General features: G+C 47.0%; 1 protein-coding gene across 1 annotated transcript in view; it reads right to left on the bottom strand.

Annotated features, from left to right (window-relative positions):
• CACNA1B (calcium voltage-gated channel subunit alpha1 B) overlaps positions 1–18814 on the bottom strand; it is a 1044174-nt gene that overhangs the window by 93882 nt on the left and 931478 nt on the right. Inside the window, exon 37 of the mRNA XM_085611669.1 lies at positions 950–1077. Coding sequence (XP_085467795.1) covers positions 950–1077 — 128 coding nt within the window. The remainder of the gene's footprint in view (positions 1–949; positions 1078–18814) is intronic.

Raw genomic sequence — 18814 nt, 5'->3', positions numbered from 1 at the left:
ATTAAAATGGTCGTCCTTGGTCAATGAAATGGAAAAATTGGAGAATGTTACTGCACAGCAGATTGCATCGAGGAATAGCTGGATACTGGAAGGTTGGTTTGAACTCTGTTATGTAGAGCAGCTACTTGATTTACTCTCTCAACTTTTGTATCCCATTGCCAGCTGCATAGGGATGTTAAGAGGCTTGGGTATTTATTTAGAATTTGACAGAGTGGGCGCACCACTATAAAATGGTGGAACTCCCAGCCCAATAAACTTGCAGTTTCCCGTGTCTATTTAGAGTTGGAGAAAGCACCAGGTTTACACTGGCTGAGCCTCTGCTGGCTCCGCCTTTTTAAGTCTCCGACATGGTGAGCCGTCTACCAAAGGGTCACCAGGTCACGGTGATGTTCACCCCACATTGTCACCGGTTACATGTGTTGGTGTCCACCGTGCAATATTTGGCGGACACAGTAAGGTAAATTACAAAATGGCCTCCATGAGAAGGAAGAAAACTCCCTGTGTGTCAGGGCCATAGGCTTTTGGTTATGAGAAAACAAACTTGTGCTTTGGGAATTCGTTTTCTCCAAATAAAAAAGTTTTCTGTGCAAGCACTTTAAAGATGGCATCTACTCAGCAATCCTGCAGTGCTGTAAAGGGAGCTGCTGCAGCAGCAGCAGCTCCCTTCACAGCTAGGTGATCTGCACTAAGGTGGTGGGGATCTCCAAAAAAGATGTATAGTCCACATCCAGGTGGGCTGAGGCCATGGCTTCTATCATCGTGGTGAACCAGCAAACCCCATTCCACAGTATAAATCATCCCCTTTAACTGCAGAGCTCTGTTTATTCTGCTACAGACATGATTTCGCTGTATACTACTGTCTGTACAGTTTGGTCTTTAAACCTGTGCTCCTCTCGCCCACCCTCTATCATTGCAAGACCAGCACCTTCAGTGCACATATTCTACATACCAGGCCGCAGGGTCATACTCTGCCCAAACTCGAATAAACTCGTCAAGGTGATGAGGACCCAGGATGGATGAATCGCGAGTTAGGTACTCAAAATTGTCCATGATGACAGCAACAAAGAGATTCAGCATCTGGAGAAACATAAGCAGAAAGAGAACATGTGAAGTGTGAATAGTGACCTGCAGGCAAGCATGGAGAGAGTATACAGGGCATGCAGGTAGAAGGAGGCATGAAACTATGGGAAGGGTGTGAAAAGAAAAAACACCGGTTATGGATGATTACATGGAGAGGGAGTATGGGGGGGGGCATGCCTTGAGCCCGAGGTACAATGACCGCACTTCACTGATGCTCCAGAGGAGGTGCTGGGCCCTGGGCTTACAACGGTGCTTGCCCAGGCACCTTTGCACCCACAATTTAGTGGCTGCAGCAAATGAGACACGTGGCCGCTATGACCAACTAGGTAACGCAGCTCGGCCCGCCCAACATCCAGTGGCGGTCCATCCGCTAGGGCAGAGGAGCGTCGCCCCACTGCCTTCAAGCAGGATAGGAAAGGAAAAAATAAAATGATAATAATGTAATGTTATTATCATTTTATTTTGTCCTCCTGCTGTGGCAGCTTGTGTGAGGGGGCTGGGATGCAAAGCAAGAGAGGAGTCGTTTGCCCACTCCTAAGTGCGCAATGACTGTTTGGTCGGCCCTCTACAGCCTGAATGGAGAACATACCCACCCCTCCAGCCCCTGGCTGAGCGTTGTGTCATGTCGCCCAGACCAATCGCAACTCTGCATTGCAGCGTTTTGATTGGCTTAGGGGAGGGAGCCTGGCTGCTTGCTTCCTGTTCCTGGAGTCGGAAGCAGGAGAGCAAGAGCAGAGAAGCAGGACCCGGCAGCGGCAAGGTCAGTATTATTATTTATTTTAAATCTACATTGCAGCCTGCGGCCCCTCCTCCCCACCTCCCCATTGCGTGTCCCCCCCCCCCCGCGCGAGCCGTGCGCGTGGCCACTGCCAACATCCCACCCAGCTACAGGCGGTAAGCGGCCATTTCCATTGGTGCCAGGGGACAGCACCAGGGCCTGAAGGACTGCTCTGAGGGGCTGTGAGGACCCCAATCCCACTAGTCTCTACACCCTCATTACCCAGGCGTAGAAGGACTTTGCATTGCCTTATCGTTGACGTGGTCTGTGGCGCTACCTTGATCTCTCTAGCATGACGGGGATGGTGGCGCTTTCTCTTTCACAGAACCTCGCTGCCCCTGACACTATTGCTGCCCTTGAGACTGCCTGCCGCTGCTCTTCAAACCAAGGAGGTAGGTTGGGGCACTCTGCTACCCCAAGGGTCTCATCCAGAATAGGCGCAACGGTGCCCATAGAAAGAGGATTTCACCAAAAGATTACTGGTGTCGATCTTGGAATGGGTTCAGATCAACAAACATGTGATTGACCTGAAAGCTCTGAGGGACCTCTACCATCTCACTTTGCCCTGGGTGTCATGATTGTCCCGAAAGTGGGATTTATGGATTTCCTGGCCTCCGCACCCCACTGGACCAGTAGCCGAAATGCGGATGGAGACTGGGAACTCTCTACTGCCTATCTCCTCCAAATGATGACGTCTACTCCCTTACCTTGAGATTGCCCCAGGGCCATATGGTTCGTGGTACACGTTCTACTCTCAGGGTGGTTTTGTTGATCTGGTTTCTAGTAGGAACATACTGCTTTAGACTCCTATGGTGACATCTCTAGCCTCCATTATGCCTCCCTGGACACCCCCTGCTTCCTCTTGACATACTTGCATATATCGAAGATAAAACACATGTGCTAGCTCCTCTTCTCAGAAGCGGTGGCCAATTGCCCCAAGACAAAACCTCCCACAGTTATGGCAGCCACCCCAGAAATCCAGGATACAGCTTTGGCGACCCTGCTGTAAGAAGTGGCGAATATTAACTTCTCAATAGGCACTGTGAACGCGGTGGTGCTCGACAATGTGGTGGCGGACTAATCCCTACAACAAGACATTACCAATTTTGAGGCGCTGGTGGAGTCTCCAGAAGGCAGAGTGAGGGAGACTGAACGACATCTCAATGCGCAACCTGACTGGGGGCCTGACCTATAGAGGCTACACAAAAAAAGTGGTGGAATTGGAGGACCACAGTATGAGGGATAATGTGCGCATATCTGGAATCCTGGAACAGGCAGAGACGCTCGACATGCCCTCTCTCTGAGTACTGTGATTTCCAAATTGTTGAATATTATTTTTGACCAGCAACTGGAATTCCACCAAGCACACAGGGTACGATCCCACAACACTAAAGTCGATTCCCCGCGTCACATACTCCTTTGTTGTGACAGACACTGAAAGCCTGTAGAATCATGACCGCAAAAACTCATGGTCCACGCCAGTTTGAAAACAACCAAGTGTACTCCCAAGCAGATTTCTGTGCCTAACAAAAATATTTCCTGGCACTACAACCTCTTACTTTTCATGGGTGCACCACGGAATATGATGAACCAGAAGATCTTGAGGGGTTTCTTGATGCAATGGACAGCACGGACATGGAGGCGATGCCCGTAACACAAGAACCTATGACTATCTCAGTTAAGCAGTCAGACACACCACCCTGTTTGGACTAGCAGAAGAGACTTTGGTGGGAAACAGTAACGCATGTGGGTACAGGGAGGAAAACCAAGACAATGGACACAAAGAAAACCCAGAGACAAATCAACATCCCCTATTAAGATGTGACTAGCCTCCTCTCATGAAAGGACCTTTCGCCTTGTTCTGAACCCTCACTGCTCTCTCCCTAACATGGACATGTTGTTTCACTACCTCTGAAAGCCCTGCTGCTTTAGGATTTGCACATACCTGCAGAGGAGGGTGGCGATCCCCCGTGCCTACCACCAGCCCCCACACCACCCCCTTTGTTTTTGATTTTTGGATAGCAGGTAGGATCAGTGGTAGGATGCTCTGGGGTGGCAATGGTGGGGGAGCTGGTTGTACAAGGGAGGGGTCCCAAGAGTTGATCTTAACAATCTTACACCCTAATTGATGATCCAATATGGCCTTCTTGACAGAAACTGTGGTATAATTGCCCTGCCCCCGGCCCTTCCATTGGCATAAACCCTCTACCACATACTCATAAATGTTTAAGGCCCATAAAGCTACTCCTGTGTTTTGAACGTATCCAGGTGGGCACCACGCACCTCCTTCCCTTCAGTTAGGCTCCCCACATACCCCCAACCTACAGTTGCAGCACATCGACAAGCTACTCTCCTCATTTGCTGCCCTTGAGATCTCCTCCCTGTAACCACCACACAAGATCACCCCACTCCCTTTCCGCTGCTCCTCCTGGGACCATAGGCCATTTGCTGTAGTCACATTTCTACATCATTCCCCAGTACGCACACATTTCTCTCCCATGTATACCTCATTCCCTGCGCATCTCTCATCGCGGGCAGGCTATTTCTTGCACCCAAACTGATCAAGGAGACATTACTGTATCAAGACCTATCATACGACAGTGCCATGTCTCAACGTCAATGGCTTATAATGGCTTAAAGCGTATAGAAAGTCTCACCTTTCTAGGTCAACATCGGCCGGTGTGAGAAGCTGGCTTAGTATATGATGCTCATTTATGTAAGTGGGCACCCTGCACTAATCCAGACAACACTTATGGTGATTTAAGTGGTCTGAGACAACCTTAGAAAGCTCTCTAAGTGGTAGATGTGGATAGCAGCCTTCAGGCGTAGTCCAGAAGGAGTGTATAGCAGCTTGTTTCACCAGAACATAATCTTATTGGTCTTGATTACGTGGAAAAGAACCACACAGTGTATTTATAAAATATGTATTTATTATAGGACACTCACCAACACATACAGATATATCCTACCCGGAGATATACAAAATGCACACAATACTTTGCAATAAAAACAGGTAAGTAGCATGAATACACAGTGGTTGCCAGGGGGAGACCAAACCATATACTAAAATAGTGCTATGCGAACCTCGACTCAAGTCAAGACTATATCCAGAAGACGCAGTGGTACTGGGGACCCAAGGAACAACCCAAGGTGAGTATCTAGGAACACCGCGGAGGTCGTGTGCAATGTGGGAATATGACTGCGTACTCAATACAAGTCAACGGGTAAGTCACAGTTGCCATTTTAAAGAAGGACCCATCCCAATGGACCCTGAAGAAACCCAGTGGAACACAGAAGGTTGGAGAGCCACTCCACCCGTGGATACACTAGGGACCAGGATATCTACACCAGGGAAGCCGGGTGCATAGGTGTGAAGTGGCGTTAGAAACCGCCATCAAACTCAATGGAGAACTTCAGGAACATGCAGCTGCTGGAGAAGGAGAAAGTGTCCGGGTGAACCCAAAGGTGGATTCAAGATGAGAAGTACCTGCAAACAGAGGGGACAGAGTCTATGCCACTCAGGAGTGACCAGGAGGCACGGAAGACGAATGCTCACTTATGCTGGGTGTTGCAGCATAGTGGACAGTGACCTTGGAGCTGCAGCTGTGAGGACCAGGCGACTCTGTGGAAGACCTGCAGCTGTTCACGAGTTGTCCCACGTCGGATGTCGAGAGTTGAGGGGTCGGTGCCCGTCAGGAGCACCAACAAGCCTTGGCAACTGCAAACAATGTGGAAAGCGAAGAAGGTGCAGTGTCGGGACCAGCAAGGTCCAGGTGACTCACCACAAGTAGGGGAGTCAGGGCAGGCCCCAAGCAAGTAGGGGTGCCTGCAGAAATCAAAGACAAAGTCCAGCGTGCCCAGATGGTCGAAGAAGAAGTGGTGTCTTGAAATGAATCTTGTTTCACGACGAATCTAGGGACCCATCTACAGGTAAGCCCTTAAGAACCCTAAGGAAAGGGGTTGGGACGATTCAGGGTTCCCTCCCAGGGGAGTGGTCGGACAATGGCGAGGATAATCCCATGTCCTTTGTCCAGTTTCACGCAAGAGCGGGAGCCAACGGCTACCTGAGCTGGTTTGAACTAGTCTATGAAAGGAAGGCACCAAATGAGCCCTTCAAGCAGTATCAGTGGCGCTGGCTGGGGCTCCCACACGGCCCCAATACACTAAACCCTTTCTGGGAGGTGGTCACACCTCCCTGTACAGGATACCTATTGTTCTGCCTTACCCTGCTTGAGCTTGGCTCAGCAGCAGGAGGGCAGAATCGTATCTCTGGGTGGCAACAGCCATGTCGTGCTGTCTGGGACTCCAAACGTTATAGGGGTGTCATGCTCATGCAGGGCCACCCTCACACTTAGAACCGAGCACCCTGCCTTCAGGATTGAAAGGCCTGCCTTAGGGGTGACTTATAGGTTTTAAGTGCAGTGACCTCAGATATAGGGTAACCTATATCTGTCGTAAGTGGTGCTAGCACCAGCTTACACCGGCTGAAATTGCAGGCCCGTAGTCACAATTTGAGTGGTCTCTCATGGGTGGCATAATACATGCTGCAGCCTATTGGAGATCCCTGTTGTACCTATGCCATGGGTACTTTAGTACCATGTACTAGGGACTTCTAGGTGTACACCAGTAGCCAATCTGGGATGTACCCAAGTACTCACCATAACCAATTTAGTGGAGAAAGCACAGAGACTGGGGTCCTGATTAGCAGGATCCCAGTCAGACTAGTCAGAAACAACATTGCACCAAGCAAAAAGTGGGGGAAACCATAAAAGCAGATCCTACTTTCCTACAGGTTGACATTGCCCTCCTCTACGAAACGCATCTGACACCTGTGGAAGGAGCGTAACTTTGTAGAGATTGGGTGCGTAAATCACAACACGCTAGCCCCCTGCTAACAGTGCCCCATCAACGCACCGAAAGAGTGGTGTGACGATTTTACCACATAAATCTCTACCAGTTTGAGTATTACAGGCCTGTACAAACCCAGAAAGCTGTTACATATTTGCCAAACTCAGCATATACAAAACATGTGTAATTGTGGGTTCTGTGTACAGCCCTTTGGAAGAAAATCTACCTTCCTGTCCAAATTGAACAGACTTTTCACCTTCTTTGGTAAGACTGAAGTCATATTGAGAGGAGATTGGAATGTCACTATAGACCCCATCCGGGACAGATCTGGGAATCCGGATCTCCGACACAACCAAGACCGGACCGTATTGCAAGATCGAATTTCAGATAATGCCTTGACTAATCCGTGGAGACTTCTACACCCCCATGACAGAGATTATATTTTTACATCATGTCCCTATAACGTCCGTACTCAAATTATTTTTTAGCAACCCCCAATTACGGGCACATAATCCCTAATGGGCCCTCAGACCAAGACCTCATTACACTTCAACCGTGTCTAGGGGCGATTCCACTCGTGAGCACCTCCTGGCGCCTGAATACCTCCAATTACTAGGACCCTCACGCTAGAGCTTGTCTGCAACAACATGTAGAACAATTCCTCCATGATGATAAGGGCTCAGTGTTTTAGCCACAGACCCTAGGGAGTGCAACAAGGCATATTTAAAGGAGACTCTAATGAGAGATGGAGTGCAGGCAAGAGGAAATCGCTTTTGACAGAATATTACTGGAATTGCAGGTGCAGGGGTTGGATTCTGCATACTCTGTGACTCCCACAACGACATTACTATGATGCTTACTTCAGGTGAAAATGGTGCTGAATGAACAGCAAACGACATCGGCAAAAAAGTTGCTGTTTCACTTGACCCCAGCCGCGGCTGCTGCAGATAAGAGAGGCGGTGCCAGGTGAGGGGAGATTTTGAGAAACGACCACAAGGGAAAAGTAATTTTTTATGTAATTTTCCCTCGTGGTTGTCTCTCGAAATCCCCCTCACCTGGCCCCACCGCCCCACTGCTCTTACCTGCAGCAAGCGCGGCTGCTTGCCCCAACACCATTTTGAACGTGGAGAAAAAGCGGGCAGGCTATTAGCTGCTCAACTTCACCTACGGGAGTCCAGTAGGACTATACAAGTAATGCATGACAAAAAGGGGGGGCTTACTGACTAACCTGGTGGAAGTCTTGGAAGATTTCCACTCTTTCTAGGAACCCCTCTATACTATGGATGACCGCCTAGATGACACTGCAGAAACTGAGTTTGTCCGTGCCTACCTGTCCCTACCTTTTCAAGGGACCACTTGAAAAGCCTAGACAAACTAATTACCGATGAGGAGATTGATCAGGTTATTGAAGAAATGGCCTATAATAAAGCTCTAAGGGATGACAGATTCCCTGCTGGATTTGATAAATTCACTAAACAGTAGACAATTCCACTACTATCTTCAATGTTTCGGGAGGCATTGGAGGAAAGTTACCTGAGGGCTGAATTTACCAGAGCCAAGATATCTCTGATTCCCAAACCAGGAAGGGATCCCCTGGAATGTTCTAATTATAAGCCCATCTTGCTCATTAACACCCATATCAAGATCATGGTGAATGTCCTGTCCAATCACCTTGAAACAACTGTCCCCAAGTTAGTCCTCTCTGCTCTGGGAGGGTTTAAACCAGGTCACTCGTCCACTAATCATCTCCATACTCTCTCAAACATTCTTTGGCATGTGACAGATGACCTTCATGAACAGGTTCTTCTCTCCCTAGATGCTGAAAAGGCCTTTGACAAAATGGAATGGTGATATACGTTTAGAACTCAGGAAAGGATGGCTATAGGAGCCAATTTTCTCACACTGGTTAAAAGCATCTACTGCACTCCCACTGCGACGGTGTAGTGCTAGAGGCACTCTTGTGGTCTGACAGCCTGCGATGACCTTTGACTACCATTATTTTAACTGACTTTAGTGTGTTATTTTATCCTAGCCTGAATGTACAACGTCCTGTATATGCCCTGTTTCTCTTAAAAGTTTCTTTCTTGTAATCTTGCAGTCTTTCAGTGGGAGCTGTCATGGAGTAGAACAGCCTTGCCAAGAAAAGAATGTGTAGGATGTGCATTTGAAAGCATGAGAGGGAGAGAGAGATGTGGAATGTACTTTTTGGTCTCGTAGTGCAGTGTTGTGGGCAGTGATGCACACATGTGCGCGGTGTTGTACATTGAGAGATAAAGTATGTGATGCTATAGGACATTCAGAGATGAAGTATGTGAATCTATTAGCAGTTGTGCACACTTGTGCATTGTGTTGTACATTGATGAGAATTATGAAGTTCTTACTATTGGCTTTGACATGGCACCATGTCATCCTGAATTCTGACTCTGCCTTGCTTCAGCTTTTTCTGCGTGCAGAGCAGCGCTTGCAAGTTGTTTGGGTTAATCACGTTCAAGGATTGTTTTTGTGAGAGATTGTTTAATGTACCCGGAAGGCTTTGTGAGCTTCGTCAAGTTAAAGGCTGGAACATGTGAGATTTGGAGGAGGGGACGTGGGAACTCCTTCCTGCCATTGGAATGCTTGCTTGGAAGCTGGCCAGTTCTGGTAAGATTCTTCTGGCATGGGGGGAGGTCTCTCTCGAACCTTCTAGTGTGTTTTGAGATTATAAAGCTGAGGGTTGTTGACTTAGAAACTGGGAGTTTGGAATCCGAACTGGGATGGACGCGTCTACTTCCGAGCGTGGAACCCTGGTTGCTGAGGCTCTCAACCACGGCTGTTTAACTTCCCCAGTCAGGAGTGGGCTGAGACGCAGTGTTTGCACCAGGTGAAGTATTGAGTTTTGACTAGTGTGGTTCCAGGGGCTGTGGTCATTTGAAGGGTTGAGTTTTGGTTATTGCCATTGTGATGTTTTGTCAGTGGCTTTGATCATTTGAGGTGTTTGCTTTGTGATGTGTGAGTGAGTTGAGGTGCACATCCAAAGTAATCATTTGATGTATATATATCTTTCTGATCTCTTGCAGGACGTCTCAGTATATTTGCTTGAGTCTTATCTCATATTATTTGCTGCTTGTTTATTCATCAGTATTATTCATGCATTTAGCTGTTATGTTTACCAAGTGTGTTATTATTGCTTGCATATAAACTCTTTGTGTATTTTAATGCTCGCCATTTGGCATCTGGGAAAGCCTTTCTGTTAGAGAGCATTGTGTAAAATAAAACCCCAAGCCTTATTCTAAAAGAGAGAGAGTCCTTGCATTTTGTAAAATACAACCCTTTTCTAAAGGTGTTGTTTTTATTGTGTTATGTCTCCTGCTTCGCCGAAATTCTGTATTATCTGAAGGGCGAAAGCAAGACACTAGCTAGGTTACTAGCTGGGGACATACTTCCCCCTACTTCCCAGTTCACCGCAGGATGAGGCAAGGCTGACCCCTTTCCCCACTCCTCTTCATATTAGCCTTGAAACCAATAGCCATTGCAGACAGCATCAAAGGGGTACTGACATCAGTGGGGAAACTCGTAAATATTTACTATGCAGATTACATCGTGCTTACTTTGGCTCATCCTCTCAAATCGACGAATAATCTGATGGCCTTGATCGATATCTTTTCGAGTTTTTCAGGCTATAAAATAAATTGGGCAATATGTGAAGCCATGCCACTCACCAATTCCACACTGCGACCTTCCATAAACTCCCAACCTTTTCATTGGAAGACTGAAAACCTGAACTGCCTTGGCATTCTCCTCATTAGGGGCATGGTACATGACAACATCCTTCCTTTAATGGACAAAATGAAGGCGGATTTCCAGAAATGGACTGCTTTGAACCTTCCATTGTGGGGAAAAGTGCAGGTAATTAAAATGAATATGGCTCTGTGCTTCAATTACATTTTTGGGGCGCTCCCACTATTGATCCTTCGCACACTGTTGAAGAAAATCAATAATTGATACCCGTTTTTGTATGAGGTGCCACAAAACCAAGGCTATGGAGAGCTCTAAACTATATTCTACAGCTCCTACAGGGGGGCTCTGTATGCCCCACATGGAAAGTTACTGGTTGGTTCGCTGGTTATCGCAATCGATTTACATAATTAAGACTCATTGAGAAACCCCAGACTGGGTAACAATGGAAACCCATACCTTCCTCGTCATGGGGGATCTGGCGGCGTATTACACAAACTGCCCACGTGATTTAGCACTCTCGAATCCAGTGATCTCAACCTCCCACTATGTGTATAAGGCAGTACACGTCACTGACCGACCGCTACAGCATATCTCCATTTTAGAGTACCGATCTAGCGAAATGAGGCGATTGTTATAGACAATGACGAGATCAGCTGGGCACTACAGAGACAGGTACAAATCCTACATCTTGACAATTTGCCTATAGGTGTTTGACTGAAAACATTTCCCGAACTACAGCAGGAACACGGACTACTGCACTCACAACACTGGATATATATACAATTGTCCCATGCCTCCTCGACCAGCCTAATACTGTACTGCCTCAATCACCCATAGTAAACTATGTACAGAGGTGGAAAGCTTACACTATAGCAGGTCTCCACTCCATATTGATTGATTCTTCACCTCCACATCTAACAAGTTACATCAGTCGTGGAAGGAGCACTTTCAGTTACAAGACAAAGAATGGGAAGCTACATTATCTGGTTATAACAAAGGGCTGCAAGAATCCCGCTAAAGTATGGCCCCTTTAAGTTGCTACATAGATGGCATTGGTCGCCTGCTAGACTTCATAGAGCCAACTTAAGTCCTGACTCCAACTGCTGGAGATTTAACACGCCAGATTGTGACATAGAGCATATTTTACGGGCTTGACCACATGTGCACAATTACTGGAGTCAAATATGGGCTTGTATGAAAGCTAAGCTCTTGGTCCATGGCATGTTGGCGGCATCCTTAGCTCTTCTCCATAATATGAGGGACCTCCCAGACTTGCCCTCTCACTTCATGCAATGGGTGGCTACCTCTGTAGGGAGTTGTCAAAATGAGGATTTTAAAACATTAGCAAACTGACAAAGTCCCCTCCTATCGAGCATGGTTAGAAGCCATGTCTGAAATGGCATCTTTCTAAAAAACAATACCTACAATTAATTATTGGCAGACTTCCACAATTTGAGGAGATCTGGGGTAAGTTCCACGACACAAGGGCTCACTAGGTTGGGTTTGTAAAGACCACAGCCGTTGCTACACTTTCCCCCTAAACTGTATGGGACGGTAACAGCTTTGCACTTCACCAGGTTCTTCTAGTGGGAATTCCTAGAATGTTCCCCCTCCTCCTCTGCCATTGAAAAATGCTGATATTCGTTATTTGTTGATTATTTACTGTGGTCCCCAGGGTAATATGACAGCCACCCAGGGATGGTTCGCTCCCTGTTCTTGTTTTTCTGTGGGTGCTTCATGTATACTTACTGTACCTTGAAGACAGTCTTTCACGCAATTGCACATTGTGCGAAGCACCGGCCATAAATGCTATATACTGCTTCATGAGACTTAGCATCTAGACTGCTACTAAACTGTTGAATACTGTTAAGGCATGGCAGAACAGTCTATCTTTGTACCTTTATGGAGGCACCCTTAACTACATTCTCCTTCTCCTCCTCCCTTCTACGGCTTGATGTTTTACTACTTAACTTTAAATATGGATCTACAATGTACTGCTTAATCATTGTGGTACGTGTACATTGTTGGTTTCTTTTCACATTCAAACCATTAAAGAAATGTAAGAAAAAAAAGATTGGGTATTAGAGAAAACTTCATGCTAGGGTGTGGCCCATCACAGGATATAGTGTAAGTAGGGAGCTTGGGCTTGAAGGTCAATTAGGGGCAGCCAGATGGAGGGAATGCTACAACTGGTGTGCCTTTGACCCCTTGGGCACTGCTGATAGTACCCCTGACCTGAAAGGCATGAAGGTAGTGGACTCAACAGAAAATAAGCGGGTCTCTAAGAGTCTTTTTTAGGTCGCAGCCTACCAGACAGCGTAATTGTCTGGTTTGCAAAAAGACATCTTGGAGACATTAAGAAAGTTGACCTAGGAATACATTCTGCCTGTTGCTTGCCATTGGCTTTCTGGTTTGTAACTCACGTTTTCTTGCTTTTCATTTGCTGACTTTATTTGTTTTAGGATGTCCAGTTTGAGTTCATACTTTCCCTTGCCCAAACTTATTTACAGTATCCTTCCGAGGGGTCCCTTTCTGTTAAAAGGCCTGTAAATCTTGTTCTTATCTCATCACATTTGCTGTGCATCCAAAGACTGAGGTCAAATGTCAGGAAATGTTTTCCAAGGGCACTTGTTTACTTTTATTTCTCTTACTTCAAAGTGAGAGGATTTATGTGACAATCATGCTGGATACTGGGGTTAGTAAAGAGGTTTTTTTCAGCACATGACAACATTTAAATGAACTGTGCAAGTATTTTAGAATATGTCAGAATTAGGAACACATATGAAGCACATTTTGTTTTATTTCTGAAAAGTGTTGGAAGCAAATACTTTAATATGATCAAATCAAATCATTACACTAGGTGATGCAATTTCCACACAATTTTATTCTGTGCACTGTATAGTTTTATTAGTAAAACTGTATGTCTGTGCAAATGTAAAGGTCATTCAATTGAAAATGTGTTGTCTCCACTCTACTCTGCACGACTCCACACCACTGCACTCTACTCTAAACCACTCGACGCCACTCCACTCTACGCCGCTGCACTCTAAACCTCTCTACCAGTGGCGGCTCCTCTGCTATGGAGGTGGAGAGTCGCCCCCGTCAGCACTTTCGAAAATGTGAAAAATTAAACAATAATAAAACAGGATTAAAACCTTTTTTGTTTTTCTTGTGCTGAGTCTTGGGGGTGGGGTCAGGGTGGTGACAGGTTGGAGGGAGTAGTGGGCACTGCCTTCACTGTGAATTTGGGTTTGGCCAGCCATCTGAGGCCAGCCAAACCCTCATGCGCAGTGAAGCTCTCTCCAACCCCAGCTGCATAGCTGGGGTTGGAGAGAGCAGGCACAGGCTCCCAGTCTGTTCTGCAGCTCAAAATATCGGCGCTCAGGCCAATACTGAAGCGGCTCTCATTCATGAGAGCAGCTTCTGGTTGCCCGAAGGGCAGGCTGGGAACCTGTGCCTGCCTGCAGTAGAGAGGAGCAGAAGAGCGCGACACGAGGCTGGAGGGCAGCAGGTAAGTTCGTTTTATGTTTTTTCTTTTCGTTTCCATCGTCCCCCATTCGCCCACCTCCAACCGACTCCCTCCCCTGCCCTGCCTCTTTTCCCTGACACGAGCCACTCCTGATCTCTACTCTACTCTGTACCATTCTACTGTATGCCAATGCACTCTTAGCCACTCTACTCTACATCACTGCGCTCTGCACCACTCCACTCTAGGTGGCACCAATCTACTCTGCATAATTCCACTCTATGGCACCGTACTCTACGCTACTCTGCAACACTAAACTCTACGCCACTGCACTCTACGTCACTCTAATCCATTCTGTGCCACTTCACTCTATGCCACCCTACTCTTACCACTGTACTCTACACAACTGCACTCTATGTCACTACAAACTACGCAAATGCACTTTACTCTGTAACACTCAACTCTATACCCCTGCACTCTATGCCAATCCACTGTGCGACACTCTAATCTACTCTGCATCACTTCATGCTATGCACCTGCACTCTACACTACTTTACTCAACGCCATTAAATTCTATGCCACTCTATGCAACTGCACTCTATCCTGCACCACTCCACCCTATGCCACTTCACTCCAGTGGCGTAGGGGGCGGCACACTTTTTGCGGGCAGCGGAGGTGAGCAAGTCATGTCTGTCGACTACCACCATCCCCCCGCCTCCAGAGATCAAGCCTTCTGTCAGCTGCCAACCACCACCCCCACCCCCATTGGAACAAGTCAGCTGTAACCCTCTCCCCGCTCTTATCAGTCCCGGGCGACAAACTTAGGGACTGCCCCGGGTGGCAGTAGGTCTAGCTACACCACTGCTTCACTCTACTCTGAAGAAATCTACTCTATGTCCCTGTACTCCATGCCACACTACTCTTACCATTGCACTCTATGCCAATGAACTCTACACAACTGCACTCTACGTCACTACTCTCTGCGCCACTGCACTTTACTCTGCATCACTGTACTCTATGCCACTACTCTCTATGCCACTTTACACCACTCTACAACACTGCACTTTCCACCACTGAACTCTACGCCACTCTACTCTGCACTACTCCACTGCAAACCACTGAACTATATGCCACTGAACTCTATGGCACTATACTCTACCCCCACACCACTTTTGGGCACAGCACTCTATCCCACTCGACTCTACTGCAATCTCTACCCCACCACAATCTATGCCACTCCACTCTGTGCCACTGCCCTCTGCACCACTCCACGCCACGCTACTGTATGCCATTGCACTCTACACCACTGCACTCTATACCACTATACTGTGCACTATTGCACTCTGCTATGCACCACTCTAATCTACACCACTGTGTTCTAAGATTCTAAGACGCTGCACTGTACACCACTGAATTCAATGCTACTGAACTCTTCGCCACTATACGCTGCAACACTACACGCCAATGAACTCCACACAGTCCACTCTACTCTATGCCACTCCAGTGTATGCCACTTTACGAGACTTCACACTATGCCACGCAAGTACACGACACTCTCTGCCACTCCACTTTATTCCCCTCTTAGCCATTCCACTCCACGACATTCCACACAACTCTGCTCTATGCCACTAACATTTAGCCATGCTGAATTGCAGCCAGGCTGTTGTACATCATGACTAAAACACATTTGCAATGCCAAAGGTTCTTGCATAGGTGATACCTGTTGGCTCTGATAGTGCTTGTTACATTCTGTACCTCCACTCCTCGACCTTCCAAAAAACCTTCACCAGTAAACAGTCATCTTTTGAGTGGCAATAGGATCAAGAGAGGAGTCGCATTGGATGTCAAAGAGTGTGTGATCCCCCTCCTGCTACTCCAGGCCTTTTGATGAATCAGCATCCAGGGTGTTTGGGAGGCCAGGGGTACAAAATGTCACAGGATGCTGTGTAGGGAGCCAGCTGTGTGTGTCCATGTGATCTGTTGACGTCACTGGGGAGACGACTCTCCCATGTGATCTGTTGACGTCACTGGGGAGACGGCTCTCCTTCGGATAAACCCTAAACCACAAGAAAAGGAGTACTGGCCAGAACATTCCAATGGGAACCACACTTCCTTCTCTACTACTGGTAGTACTCACTCCCACAACATGTCATCACTAACAAGTAAATATCTTCAGCAACTGCGACAGCACCTAAACAGGGGTTAAGCAAACCTGGCCATTATCTTCCTGGAATTAAAATGACAATTTCCTAACTGTGCGTGCCCCTTATTTGGGGTTGAACCATGCTTTGTTCATGCCCAACTTTACTTTACTTAGGGCCATACGTACAAACACCTTTTCCCATAGACACAGAATGGATAAAATCCTTTGATACATCTGATCCATAGACTATTTACAACTAATACATGTTGTGCAGTCTTGTCCTACACCAGGTATTCACAAACCTCACTTGCCCTGCATGCTCTGGCGATGATGCTGTGCACGTGCTCAAGATGCTGAACACATAGTTTTATCTCTGAGTGATACACGGTGGCGGGGCCTGTGACTGAGTCCTGCAAACATGTAGCAGACACACAGATATGGCTACTTCTCAGGTAAGTGGTAGAACATCACTGTGGGGCTGGCTCCCCAAAATCTGTCCCACAGTGATAGAGCGATTTATCACTGAGTTACAGTAAAATGTGACGCAAATCATTTTATGCTAAATAATCTTAGCAATAGTCATGACAATTCTAATACTTTTAATGAGGCTCTCAGTATTATTGTTATAAGTACGACCAGTATTATTGTTATAAGTATGACAATATTCTGGGCGGGCACAGACCTGTTTGTTACTGCCCATCACCACCTGGAAACCCTAGCTGTAAGAGGCGGAAAAAACAAAAACTGTCCCCCTCGCCAGTGCTTAATTTGTAAAAGAAAAAATAGTAAGTGCCCGGGCTCTAGTCAGCAGGCCTCTTTCGCTTGCACTGCCCATTGCCGCTGTCAATTACAGTAGCAGCATAACTAATAAGTTACACTCCTACAAGTGTGACAATTCTGACATTTTCAGGAACCCAAAGTTAAAAGAATGGCTTTGGCAGCAGGTATTAATCATTCCTAATGTATATTTAATTAATAAACAACAGTCGTGCTCATCTCTGAATTAAAAAACACACAGCACCACTATGTGGGACACTGTCATAAGTACCGGTGCTGACAATTAAGTGCTGGTGCCGAGCACCGGAAACCACCTTCTCAAATTAAGCACTGCGGGCCCTCGCCGTGGGAGCTGACCCCCATGGTGGGGGTAGGGGGGGGGGAGAGTGGGGTACTGTTTGTTTTTAATTTTCAAAAATAAAAGCCCACTTTAGGGTTTTGTTTTGGAAAATAAAACAACTTTGGAATCTTTACAGTATGTCTCCGTCATTCCTTACAGCAAAGTTCAAATCCATTCACAGGGCCGGCCGTAATGAGAGGAAAGCAAACACCCATTAGCATTCATGCAGACAGAGTTTGATCAGACAGAACACAATTATTTAAGCAAATTCTGATATCGTCTGTTGTATAGCTAATTCGCTCTTTCTCTGAATCCCCCCCCCCCTCCCCTTTAGTGTATGGCAGCCATCTTATTATCCCAGTTTGATGATTTCATTCTGTTTAAGTTTGAGCAACTTAAGAACTCCTTTTTCCAACTAATTCTGGTTTTATAGCTCTTGAGGGGCTTGAATAAAAAATATTGCTGCAAAAAAAGAGAGATCAGCTGAATTTTGCAGCATTTATTGCAGCTGAGCGAATTGTTTTTATAAAGCCCATTATGCAGGATTCATTGCTCTATTAACGATGAGGAGACAGTGGGTTGTGCTGCTAACTTCTGTAATTTGGTGGTGGGCATATACGGGTGAAGCGAAGATCAGGGCTGCAATAAAAGTTTTACAAGAGAAAACAAAGGTATGCTTAGAAGATGCAATGACATTCCTGCCAATAGCTCGGCTCAGTCTGTTTCCTGCACAACGCTTATAGAAATTATTGAGGCACCTCTGGCCTAGATCAATGGGGTTTCTTTAACTGTGGAAGCGTGGGCATGGATTGACAAAGTATACGTCCAGATCAGAAGTGCTTGCTGCACAAGCAGCACAGGATGGTCTGGCAGGGTCAAGAGTCTTGTATGTTCTCAGTCTCAAGACTTAGATTCTCAGCTGGCTCGGATGAGGTCAGACTCCTGTTCCATGCTGAGTCAGCGGAATGCCTCAGAGTCATTATTGTGGATCCAGCTGAGAAAAGGAAGCACATGGTTTGTGGAAAAAGCTTCCCTCTGCCATGAGGTCCAGGTGGGGCACAGCTGGCTCACGAGTCGTCCTGCACCTCCCTCTGAAGTTGGCGTGATAAATATAAATTGATGCCCAGGGGTGAGTGTGGTGACAGCTGTGGTTTCCATGGGGTGATGGCGATATTTGTCTTCTGAAGTGCATGCCAACACAACCAGCGAGCAGCCACCAGCTCCATCTAAAGCTGGCCTCGCCGCCACCAGGTCGCGTTCTGCCCCAGGGTGGCCCTCCAGGAGACCATGAGTGGGCAGCCCTCCAGGAGACCATGAGTTATGTGCGAGAGAGGATGTGCGTCAGTATCCTTTCTATTTCTGGAGGTCAGCTGCACCCAAGACCTATGCGATATTCAAGCCACAGTGACTTTAACTGCAACAGAGAGCACCAGGCAGGTGAAGATTACTCTTGCTTTAACGATTTTTTCAAGACTAGGGGGTCATTACACTTTGAGAGGCGGCCCATCTGCCCCCCAGGTAAGCGAAGGAAATAGCCTTGCGTCTGCTTTTGGATGACGCCCACTTTAATTAGAGAGACCCGAATGTCGGCATGGATCATATCCGTGCCTCCGCATCTGCAGGGACCTGAATGCAGCGCAGTGTGTGCGAGTAGGCACCATGTGG

The sequence above is a fragment of the Triturus cristatus genome, chromosome 1_2, assembly GCF_964204655.1.
Source record: "Triturus cristatus chromosome 1_2, aTriCri1.1, whole genome shotgun sequence".
Classification (NCBI taxonomy): Eukaryota; Metazoa; Chordata; class Amphibia; order Caudata; family Salamandridae; genus Triturus; species Triturus cristatus.
This window is presented reverse-complemented; position numbering and strand designations above follow the sequence as displayed.